At 37.7% G+C, this 12,456-nt stretch overlaps 1 protein-coding gene across 1 annotated transcript; it reads left to right on the top strand.

Annotated features, from left to right (window-relative positions):
• Positions 1-1,661: 1,661 nt before the first annotated feature.
• Positions 1,662-11,454, top strand: LOC123231136 (heat shock cognate 71 kDa protein-like). The gene is given in 6 exon segments (XM_044657370.1): positions 1,662-1,877; positions 1,879-2,130; positions 3,005-3,709; positions 10,471-10,507; positions 10,510-11,140; positions 11,142-11,454. Coding segments are annotated over 6 exon segments (1,923 nt in total). The 3' UTR covers positions 11,224-11,454.
• Positions 11,455-12,456: the final 1,002 nt, after the last annotated feature.

The following is a 12,456-nucleotide window of genomic DNA, read 5'->3' as shown; positions in this document are numbered from 1 at the left end:
TATTAGAAATTCCCTTTTGTTCTTATATATTTCTCTTAGCTGCATATTTCTCCTGGATATCAGACCTGCTATGAATAATTCTAATGAACATTTTATACTTAGAGCAATATATGATTTGCTTTGCAAAATCCCCAAAAAGGATACTTACTTGACTAAATTATTTGAAAGAAAAGAAATTCACAAGTAGAGAATATGAATCTATACATGAGACATACTATTAGCCCAAATCTCTCTCTCTCTCTCTCTCTCTCTCTCTCTCTCTCTCTCTCTCTCTCTCTCTCTCTCTCTCTCTCTCTCTCATCTCTTAAACTTCCTTTTCTGAGTATTCTATCTGACTATGGTACCTAAAATATTTTAATTCCAATCTCTTTGTCTTTGCAGTCATTTGAATGCATTCATTAACTACTGTAGCAGGGTTAATGCAGATGAGAATACTTTAGAAGTCAATTACCCTAGAACTTGGACAAGTGAAGTCAATTCAATATGCATTTATTAAGTACTTATTATGTGCAAGAAAACAAATAGATGTTCAACAATGGGGTAGACTTTAACATTATGATACTATATAAAAAAGTGAGGAAAGGATGCATATTTTTAGGTCTACACATTTTCAATTATGCTTTGCTTTATTTCTATAGTAGGCAGATACCTAAAAGCTGTGAATTGGGTTTTTTAAAAATCTAGTCATTTTAAATGCATGAAGCAAACTATCTATTTGGGGTCAAATCAAAGACAAATAATTATGAATAAATAATACACATTTCTACAAGTTTACAAGGCACTTTACTCACAATAACATTGCAAAGTAGATAGCATAAGTATTACTAACCTCACTTTACAGATAAAACTGAGGTTCAGAGACAGGATCTAAATCATACAAGGTTACTAGTTACATTGGAGGTGTTAGTTAAATAAAATTTTTATGGTTCAAAATGTAGCTTTCTTCCTACTGTACAAGGCTAATTTTCCTGGCATAGTTGATAGAGTCCTGAAGTTGAGTTAGTAAGACTAGGATTCCAATTCTATTCTCTTACCATTTAACAAACAAATTTGACAGTTTGTTTAATTCTTTTGTACCTCAGTTTATTCAGCTATAGAAAGGCAATAAGAAAGGTAATATGGCATGATGAGAAAAGATTTTGCTTTTGGGTCATAAGGACATGGATTCAGGACATGCTGCTGACACATACTGGCTATATAATCCTAGGCAAATTCCTTGGAAACATTCTACTATAAGTGAAGAATATTTGTGAATAACTTGATGAGAGGGAATTTCTTCACCAATGTCCCAAAAGAAATTACAGGTCCAAAAAAAGGAACTACAGCACTTATAGTCTTATTCAAACTATTAAAGATAAGTAATAATTTTGATGTAGCTTCATTTTTGTAAGTGACCAACATGAATTCATTTCTACTGATTTTAGGCAAACTCAGAATGTCTGACTTAACCAAATAAAACAGGATATCATTTGTTTCTCCTACTTTAGGAGCGCTATAATGACTACTATATTTTATGTCACACAGCACATTTCTTGGCTTTATTTTGTTGTGTTTTCAATTACATAGTTTTTTAAGAACCAACATTTCTGGGTCTACTCAGCTCAGCAGCAGTCCTTCTCTCTCCACAGTGGTCATCTACGACCTCTGACGCCCCAGCAAACATGTCGAAGGGACCCACAGTTGGCATTGACCTTGGCACCACTTACTCCTGTGTAGGAGTCTTCCAACATGGGAAAATGGAGATCATTGCTAATGACCAAGGAAACAGGACCACCCCCAGCCACATTGCTTTCACTGACACAGAACGTTTAATCGGTGATGTTTCAAAGAATCAAGTTGCAATGAACTCCACCAACACAGTTTTTGATGCCAAACATCTTGATTGGTCGCAGATTTGATGATGCAGTTGTACAGTCAGACATGAAGCATTGACCTTTCACGGTGGTGAATGACGCAGGCAGGTCTAAGGTCCAAGTGGAGTACAAAGGGGAGACCAAAAGTTTCTATCCAGAAGAAGTATCATCTATGGTCTTGACCAAGATGAAAGAAATTGCTGAAGCTTACCTTGGGAAGACTGTCACAAATGCTGTTGTCACAGTGCCAGCCTACTTCAATGATTCCCAAAGACAGGTGTTATGATTATAATAACAGATAGTTTGGAGAAGCAGATAAATGTTTCAGGGCCAAATAGCGCTTTAAGTTAAGAGCCAGAGATTGACAGGTTACAGTGAGGAAAGGAGGGGGTAAAACACTCCTGGCTCTCAAGCCCCTCCCCCTCTAACTGCTTCTGCTTCAGTTGGTAATGAAGACAGCAATAGGATTCTTCTGGTAAGTTTCTCTTATGGCTGAAACCCCAATAATGTTCCTTTCTTAAATTTATATTCCTCTCAGGTCAGTTAGAGGAGATATATAGAAATTATTTATCTAACTGTTGAGGACAGAGGAGATCTTAAACTGGCAGCCAACAGGATTCAATCAAGAAGTTCAGACTGAATTGTAAGTATCTTCCAAATAATTATCAGGCACAGATTTTGAAAGGTAAAAGTTATATTAGGAATTAACAAGAAAAATTATATAAATCCAGGAAGGGTTTAGGATATATGAAAGGTGCCCCTAAACTGTTAAATTGATGCCCCCTTCTTCCTCCTCACTGGAGAAGATGAAGCATTTAACTAAAACTGGCTCTCTTGCTATAGATAAATATCTTACTCTCTAATTACTAAATAATTATATAATTATATTAATGAAGAATAGAATTGACAAATAGGCTAACCCTATGAGCAGAAACTCCTGGCTTAAGCTACAATGGTTTCTCATGAGAAACCCCAAGTCAGGAGAAATAAGCAGAGTATCTGCTCACATGCAATCCCACAAATTAACTGTCTTCAACCCTTCTCAACTGCCCCTCACCCAAAGTTCTTCAGGGGGGTCCCCTGGAATTCTGGATGAGGCTCTCCCTGTACCTTTGCAGGGATTCCATGCTTTGCATCTGCACACAACACAGGCCACCAAAGATGCTGGAACCATCTCTGGTCTCAATGTGCTCCAAATCATCAACGAGCCAACTGCTGCTGCTATTGTTTATGGCTTGGACAAAAAAGTTGGTGCTGAGAGAAATGTGTTGATCTTTGACCTTGGAGGTGGTACCTTCGATGTCTCCATCCTTACCATTGAGGATGGCATCTTTGAAGTCAAGTCCACAGCTGGGGACATCCACTTGGGTGGTGAGGACTTTGACAACCGCATGGTCAACCATTTCATTGCTGAGTTCAAGAGAAAGCACAAGAAGGACATTAGTGAGAACAAGAGGGCTGTCCGCCGTCTGTGCACCTCTTGTGAACGTGCAAAGAGAACCCTCTCTTCCAGTAGACAGGCCAGTATTGAGATCGATTCCCTCTATGAAGGTATCAACTTCTATACCTCCATTACCCAGGCCCGGTTTGAAGAGCTGAATGCTGACCTCTTCCGTGGTACACTGGACCCCGTGGAAAAGGCTCTCAGAGATGCCACACTAGATAAGTCACAGATTTATGACATCGTCTTGGTGGGTGGTTCCACTCGAATTCCCAAAATCCAGAAGCTTCTGCAGGACTTCTTCAATGGCAAGGAGCTCAACAAGAACATCAATCCTGATGAATCTGTTGCCTATTGTGCAGCTGTCCAGGCTGCCATCTTATCTGGAGATAAATCTGAAAATGTAGGGTTTCGGGTTAAGATGGCAGCAGAGTAAAAAGCAGCTGCTTGACTTCTCCTAATCCACGCATATAGGACTCCTCAAGAAGTCATAAAAACAAATCCAGAGGAAAGAAGGGACTCCACAACAGGGCGCAGCATCGGAGGTACGTGGAAACGGGGCATTTCCATGCTATAAAGGGGTGAAACAGCTCCCACGAAAACACGAGCAGAGCAAACCCCTCCCCCACCCCACACCACCTACTGTGCCAAAGCCAGTGCATGGGAGTCAGAGTCAGAGCAGGTTTGGGGCACCCATCAGGTCACTGGCAGCTCACCAGGGCTTGTTCCTGGGATCAGCAAGACTTGGGATCCCCCCACCCCCCGGGGAGCCTGAGGCACTCTCGGACTCTGAGTGCAGACCCTGAGCCCAGACGCAGGCGAAGGGGCTGACAGAGGCACCGGCTGAGGCACGGATTAAAGCTCGGACTGGGGCGTGGACAAAGGGGCTGATCCTGAGTGCAGGAGCGGAACTTGAGTGGGGACCCAGTGCAGAGGGGTGCTTGACTGTGGAAGCAGCTCCCCGAGACTGTTAAAGGAGCTTCAGGCAAAAGAACAAGCAAGGAGACCACCAGGAGGCTTGTCCCAAAACAACTATACCTGAGACCTCAGGAATCTCTAAAGAGCCACAAACAGATCCTGGGCACAAGCATAAAGCTGAGAAGGAACTCAGCTTAATATGGCAAGCCAGAATCATCAGGAAAACCAGAAGAGAAAGATGAAGAAGAAAAAACCTTTAACACTTGACAACTTTTACACAGAAAAAATCCAGACAACAGAGGAAACAGTAGAGGAGAACAAACAATCCAAACCTTCCCAAAACAATGAAAACGGGTCACAAGGTCTTGAAGATTTCAGATCTGAGATCATGAGAAAGATAGAAGAGATCTTGCAAGAAAATAACAGTTTAAAAGGAAGAATTTCACAATTGGAAAGTGAGGCAAGTAAATCAAACAACAGAAATGACCAGATTGAAAAGGAAAACCAAAAGATTGTAGCAGAAAACCAAAAGATTGTAGCCGAAAACCAGTCTCTAAAGGCTAGAATTGAGCAATTAGAAAAAGATGCCCCCAAATCAAAAGAATTAATAAGCAAATTGGAGACCAAAATCAAGGTCAGACCAAACTGAAAAGGAAAATCAAAAGCGTATAGCAGAAAACCAGTCTCTAAAGACAAGAATTGGGCAAGTAGAAGCCAATGATCTATCAAGACAGCAAGATCAAATAAAACAAAGTCAAAAGACAGATAAAATAGAAGGAAACATGAAATATCTCAATGAGAAACTGATAGATCAAGAAAACTGGTCTAGAAGAGACAACCTGAAAATCATTGGTCTTCCTGAAAAACCAGAAATTAATAGAAATTTGGACTCCATACTAAAAGAAATTATTCAGCAAAATTGCCCTGAAGTTCTACAACAAGAGGGCAATATAGACAATGAAAGGATCCATAGATCACCTTCTACACTAGACAATGAGAAGACAACCCCAAGAAATATAATAACTAAATTTAAGAGCTTCCAACTAAAAGAAAAAAATATTACAAGAAGCCAGAAAGAGACAATTCAGATATCAAGGAGCACCAATCAGGATCACACAGGATCTGGCAGCCTCCACACTGAAAGATTGCAAGACTTGGAATATGATATTCAGAAAGGCAAGAGAACTGGGTTTACAACCAAGGATCACCGACCCATCAAAACTGACTATATTCTTCCAGGGGAAAGTTTGGGCATTCAACAAGATAGAAAATTTCCAAGCATTTGCACAGAAAAGACCAGGGACTAAATGGAAAGTTTGATATCCAACCACAAAAATCAAGAGAAACATGAAAAGGTAAATAAGAAACAGAAGGGAAAGAAAGAAAACTCATATTTTTTAAATTTGCCTCTTTAAGGGCTTCAATAAGATCTAATTATTGGTACTCCTATGCGGGGAAATGTTATGTATAAATCTCTATAGTGAACTCTGTTCACCATTATAGCATTCACTATTAAAATAATTAGAATAAATATTCATAGGGAGAGGTTGGAATACCAAATGGTCTAAGATAATATGGGTGGGAAGGAAAAAGGGGGATGAATAGTACAGGACACTAAGAGAATCTTGAAAGAATAAGAAAAAAAAGGATATTCTATTACACACAAAGAGGGCATGGGAAGGAGAAGGGATGAATACTATTATAAGAAGGAGAGGAAGAGAGCATTAAGAGGTAATATTTACACCTTACTCTCAGTGTAATTAACCCTGAGAGGGAAGAATAGTTATATACATTGGGATATAAAACTCTATCTAACCCTACTGAGAAAGTCAGAAGGGATAAACCAAGGGGAGCAGGGGAGTGGGGGAGGTCAAAAAAGGGAGGGGAGAAGAAGGGGGAGGGAATTCATTAGGCCTTTAAAAATAAAAAGAGAGGAAAAATAAGGGAGGGGGTAGAAAGGGAAGTTAATCAAGGGAGGGGATAAGGGATACCAGCTTAAAGAAAACCACTGGTTTAAAAGGAAATAGTTTAAGGAGAAGGGATAGGAATAGGGGAGGATACAAAAATGTCAGCGAATGCACAACTGACAATTATAACTCTGAATGTGAATGGGATGAACTCGCTCATAAAACGGAAGCAAATAGCAGAGTGGATTAGAAACCAAAATCCTACCATATGTTGTCTACAAGAAACACATATGAGGCGGGTGGACATACACAAGTTTAAGGTTCAGGGCTTGAGCAAAATCTTTTGGGCGTCAAATGAGAAAAAGAAGGCAGGAGTGGCTATTAGGATTTCTGACAAAGCCAAAGTAAAAATAGATATGATTAAAAAAGACAGGGAAGGTCATTACATCCTGAATAAAGGCAGTATAAACAATGAGGAAATAACACTGCTCAATATGTATGCACCAAGTGGTACAGCATCCAAATTCATAAAGGAGAAACTGGCAGAGCTCAAGAAGGAAATAGACAGTAAAACCATACTAGTGGGAGATCTAAATATTCCTCTTTCAGATCTAGATAAATCAAATCAAAAAATAAATAAGAAAGAGGTAAGAGAGGTGAATGAAGTCCTAGAAAAATTAGATTTAATTGATATGAGGAAAAAAATAAATAGGGACAAAAAGGAATACACCTTCTTTTCAGCTGCACATGGTACATTCACAAAGATTGACCATGTAATAGGGCATAGAAACATTGCAAACAAATGCAAAAGAGCAGAAATAATAAATGTAACTTTCTCAGATCATAATGCAATAAAAACAATAATTAGTAAGGGCACCTGGACAGGCAAATGAAAAACTAATTGGAAATTAAATAATATGATTCTCCAAAACCAGCTAGTCAAAGAAGAAATCATAGAAACAATCAACAATTTCATTGAAGAGAATGACAATGATGAGACATCCTACCAAACTCTGGGATGCAGCCAAGGCAGTACTCAGGGGGAAGTTTATATCCTTGAGTGCATATATTAACAAATTAAGGAGGGCAGAGATTAATGAATTGGGCATGCAACTTAAAAAATTAGAAAGCGAGCAAATTAAAAATCCCCAGATGAAAACTAAATTAGAAATACTAAAAATCAAGGGAGAAATTAATAAAATCGAAAGTAAAAAAAAAACTATTGAATTAATAAATAAGTCTAGAAGCTGGTATTTTGAAAAAACAGATAAAATAGACAAAGTACTGGTCAATCTAATTAAAAAAAGGAAAGAAGAAAACCAAATTGACAGTATCAAAGATGAAAAGGGAGACCTCACCTCTAATGAAGGGGAAATTAAGGCAATCATTAAAAACTATTTCGCCCAATTATATGGCAATAAATATAGCAATTTAAGAGATATGGATGAATATTTACAAAAATATCAATTGCCAAGATTAACAGCAGAAGAAATAGAATACCTAGATAATCCCATATCAGAAAAAGAAATTGAACAAGCCATCAAAGAACTCCCTAAGAAAAAATCACCAAGGCCTGATGGATTCACAAGTGAATTCTATCAGACATTCAAAGAGCAACTAATCCCAATACTACACAAATTATTTGATATAATAAGCAAAAAAGGAGTCCTACCAAATTCCTTTTATGACACAAATATGGTACTGATTCCAAAGCCAGGGAGATCAAAAACAGAGAAAGAAAACTACAGACCAATCTCCCTAATGAACATAGATGCAAAAATCCTAAATAGAATACTAGCAAAGAGACTCCAGCAGGTGATCAAGAGGATCATCCAGCATGATCAGGTGGGAGTTATACGAGGAATGCAAGGATGGTTCAACATTAGGAAAACCATCCACATAATTGACCATATCAACAAACTAACAAACAAAAATCACATGATTATCTCAATAGGTGCTGAAAAAGCCTTCGACAAAATACAGCACCCATTCCTATTGAAAACACTGGACAGTATAGGAATAGAAGGTCCTTTCCTAAAAACAATAAACAGTATATACCTAAAACCATCAACAAGCATCATATGCAATGGGGATAAATTAGAAGACTTCCCAATAAGATCAGGAGTGAAACAAGGATGCCCATTATCTCCTCTATTATTTAACATTGTACTAGAAACACTAGCAGTAGCAATTAGAGAAGAAAAAGAAAATGAGGGTATTAAAATAGGCAACGAGGAGACTAAGCTATCACTCTTTGCAGATGATACAATGGTCTACTTAAAAAATCCTAGAGAATCAACTAAGAAGCTTGTAGAAATAATCAACAACTTTAGCAAAGTTGCAGGGTACAAAATAAATGCATATAAATCATCAGCATTTCTATACATTTTCAATACATCACAGCAGCAAGAAGTAGAAAGAGAAACACCATTTAAAATCACCCTAGACAATATAAAATACTTAAGAATCTATCTACCAAAACAAACACAGGAATTATATGAAAACAACTACAAAACACTTTCCAAACGATTAAAACTAAATCTAAACAAATGGAAAAACATTGATTGCTCATGGGTAGGATTAGCTAACATAATAAAAATGACCATTCTATCCAAATTAATTTAACTATTTAGTGCCATATCTATCAAGCTACCAAAAATCTTTTTCACTGAATTAGGAAAAACTATAACAAAGTTCATTTGGAATAACAAAAGATCAAGAATATCAAGGGAAATAATGAAAAAAAGTGTGAAGGAAGGGAGCCTAGCAGTACCAGATATTAAACTGTACTATAAAGCAGTGGTCATCAAAATGGTATGGTACTGGCTAAGAGATAGAGAGGAGGATCAGTGGAATAGACTTGGGGTAAGTGACATCAGCAAGACAGTGTATGATAAACACAAAGAACCCAACTTTTGGGAAATGAATCCACTATTTGACAAAAACTGCTGGAAATTCAGAAAACAATATGGAAGAGATTAGGTTTAGATCAACATCTCACACCCTACACCAAGATAAATTCAGAATGGGTGAATGACTTGAATGTAAAGAGGGAAACCATAAATAAGTTAAGTGAACACAGAATAGTATACTTGTCAGATCTCTGGGAAAGGAAAGATTTTAAAACCAAGCAAGAGCTAGAGAAAATTACAAAATATAAAATAAATTATTTTGATTATTTAAAACTAAAAAGCTTTTGTACAAACCAAAACAATGTAGCCAAAATCATAAGGGAAACAACACACTTGGAAAAAATCTTTATAACAAAAAACTCTGACAAGGGTCTAATTTCTCAAATATATAAGGAGTCAAATCAATTGTATAAAAATTCATGCCATTTTCCAATTGATAAATGGGCAAGAGACATGAATAGGCAATTTTCAGGTAAAGAAATCAAAACTATCAATAAGCACATGAGAAAGTGTTCTAAATCTCTAATAATTAGAGAAATGCAAATCAAAACAACTCTGAGGTATCACCTCACACCTAGCAGAATGGCTAAAATGAAAGAAGGGGAGAGTAATGAATGTTGGAGGGGGTGTGGCCAAATTGGGACATTAATGCATTGCTGGTGGAGCTGTGAACTAATCCAGCCATTCTGGCTGGCAATTTGGAACTATGCTCAAAGGGCTTTAAAAGAATGCCTGCCCTTTGATCCAGCCATACCATTGTTGGGCTTGTACCCCAAAGAGATCATAGATAAACAGACTTGCATGAAAATATTTATAGCTGCCCTTTTTGTGGTGGCAAAAAACTGGAAAAGGAGGGTATGTCCTTCAATTGGGGAATGGCTGAACAAACTGTGGTATATGCTGGTGATGGAATACTATTGTGCTAAAAGGAATAATAAACAGGAGGAATTCCATGTGAATTGGAAAGACCTCCAGGAACTGATGCAGAGTGAAAGGAGCAGAGCCAGAAGAGCATTGTACACAGAGACTGATATACTGTGGTAAAATCAAATGCAATGGACTTCTGTACTAGCAGCAATGCAATGACCCAGGACAATTCTGAGGGATTTATGGAAAAGAATGCTACCCACATTCAGAGGAAGAACAGCAGGAGAGGAAACTCAGAAGAAAATCAACTGCTTGAATACATGGGATGATGAGGACATGATAGGGGATCAAAAGTACCATACCAATGCAACTATCAACAATTTGGAAATAGGTCTTGATTAATGACACATATTAAAACCAGTGGAAATGCATATCATCCAGGGGATGGGGGAGGTCGGGGTGTGAAGGGGAAAGTAAGAGCATAAATCTTGTAACCATGTTAACTTTTCTAAAATATAAATATTAATAAACGTTTAAAAAAACAAAAAAAATCTGAAAATGTACAGGACTAGCTACTGCTAGATGTCACTCCTCTTTCCCTTGGAATTGAAACATGACAGTTCTGATCAAACGAAATACCACCATTTCCACCAAGCAGACTCAGACCTTTACTACCTACTCTGACAATCAGCCTGGTGTGCTTATTCAGGTTTATGAAGGTGAGAGAGCAATGACAAAGGATAACAATCTGCTTGGCAAGTTTGAGCTCACAGAAATCCCTCCTGCCCCAAGAGGTGTCCCTCAAATTGAAGTTACATTTGACATTGATGCTAATGGCATCCTCAATGTCTCTGCTGTGGATAAGAGCACAGGCAATGAGAACAAGATCACCATCACCAATGACAAAGGCTGTCTGAGCAAAGAAGACATTGAGTGCATGGTCCAGGAGGCTGAGAAGTACAAGGCAGATGAGAAGCAGAGAGACAAGGTGTCTTCCAAGGATTTTCTTGAGTCTTATGCCTTCAACATGAAGGCAACTGTTGAGGATGAGAAACTGCAAGGCAAAATTGGTGATGAAGACAAACAGAAGATCCTTGACAAATGCAATGAAATAATCAACTGGCTGGATAAGATCCAGTCTGCTGAAAAGAAAGAATTTGAGCATCAGCAGAAGGAATTGGAAAAAGTCTGCAACCCCATCATCACCAAGGTGTATCAGAGTGCAGGGGGCATGGCAGGGGGCAGGGCCTGGTGGGTTCCCAGGAGGTGGAGCAAACCCATCTGGAGGTGCTTCTTCTGGACCTACTATTGAAGAGGTTGACTAAATGTACCAGAAGAAAAAGCATTCCACACAGCTTTCCAAAAATTGAAGGACTCAAATTTGTAGCCAAGGCAGTAGCAGTTTAAAAAGTAACATTTAAGCTACTGTGTAAATCTGGGCATTCTGAATACTTGAATGTGTGCAGAGGGAGAAGTGAACAACATTGCACTTTATCAGTACTGTATAAAAACAAGTGGAAATGCAATTCTTGTCTTGGAGAATAAAAATATTTAAAATTGGCACCATAAAAAAATAAAAATAAATAAAAAAGAATCAACATTTCTCAGAAGAAATCTACAAAAATTATTTTTTAAATTCATCCATTTCTCCTATTTATTGCATTTGCATTATTTCCAGTTATCTTGTCATTACAAATAAAGCTTCCATGAATATTTTCATATGTACAGATATTTTTAACCTCTCAGTTATGTCTTTAGGGCCAAAAATTAATAATAGGATCTCTAAGTCAATAAGCATGAAAAGCTTTTTGTAGCTCTTAAAGTGTATTTCCATATTGCTTTCTAAAAAATAATTCACAACTACTCTAGCAAAGTACTATTAGGACTGTTTTCCCCTGTTCCCATCAATATTTAATTTGATCAACTTAACCTGTCTGGTTCTCAGTTAACCTACATTACTAGGACCATATTTAACTGGATTGGTCTTTAGGCAGAAGACACAATCTGTTGCCAGGACCATACTCTTTCCAAAACCAAGTCTTTCTTGCTTGGTCATCTCCATGGCATTTTTAGTCCAATGCCATAAACCCTCTGAAATGCAGGATTACCTTTATATAAAGTAAGACTTTTGCAGAATATTCATACTCTCTAAATCATTGATGGACAAACTTTTTAAAGAGGGGGCCAAAGGAAAGGAAATGCTCATCTGTCAGTCTGTTTCTAAGGCAACTCTTTGGAAGTTTCATTGTATTGTATCCTACTCATTGTATTCGTCAGATTAGGAATAATGTCCCACAGCCTAGATAGAACATTTCAGGGGGCAGGATCTGGCCTACCAGCCGTAGTTTGTCCATCATTGCTCTAACCATTGTTTGCTCACCAGAATTTTTTTGTATGTTCAGTTTTAGATCTACTAGCCTCATGCAGATGTGTGTGTGTGTGTGTGTGTGTGTGTGTGTGTGTGTGGGCTCTCAAGATATTTATCGTATTTAAGTTACTAAAGGTTCTATTAATTCTCCTTAACTTCTTTCTTATTTATTTTAATTAAATGTATCTAG

The sequence above is a fragment of the Gracilinanus agilis genome, chromosome 1 (assembly GCF_016433145.1).
Source record: "Gracilinanus agilis isolate LMUSP501 chromosome 1, AgileGrace, whole genome shotgun sequence".
NCBI lineage: Eukaryota > Metazoa > Chordata > Mammalia > Didelphimorphia > Didelphidae > Gracilinanus > Gracilinanus agilis.
This window is presented reverse-complemented; position numbering and strand designations above follow the sequence as displayed.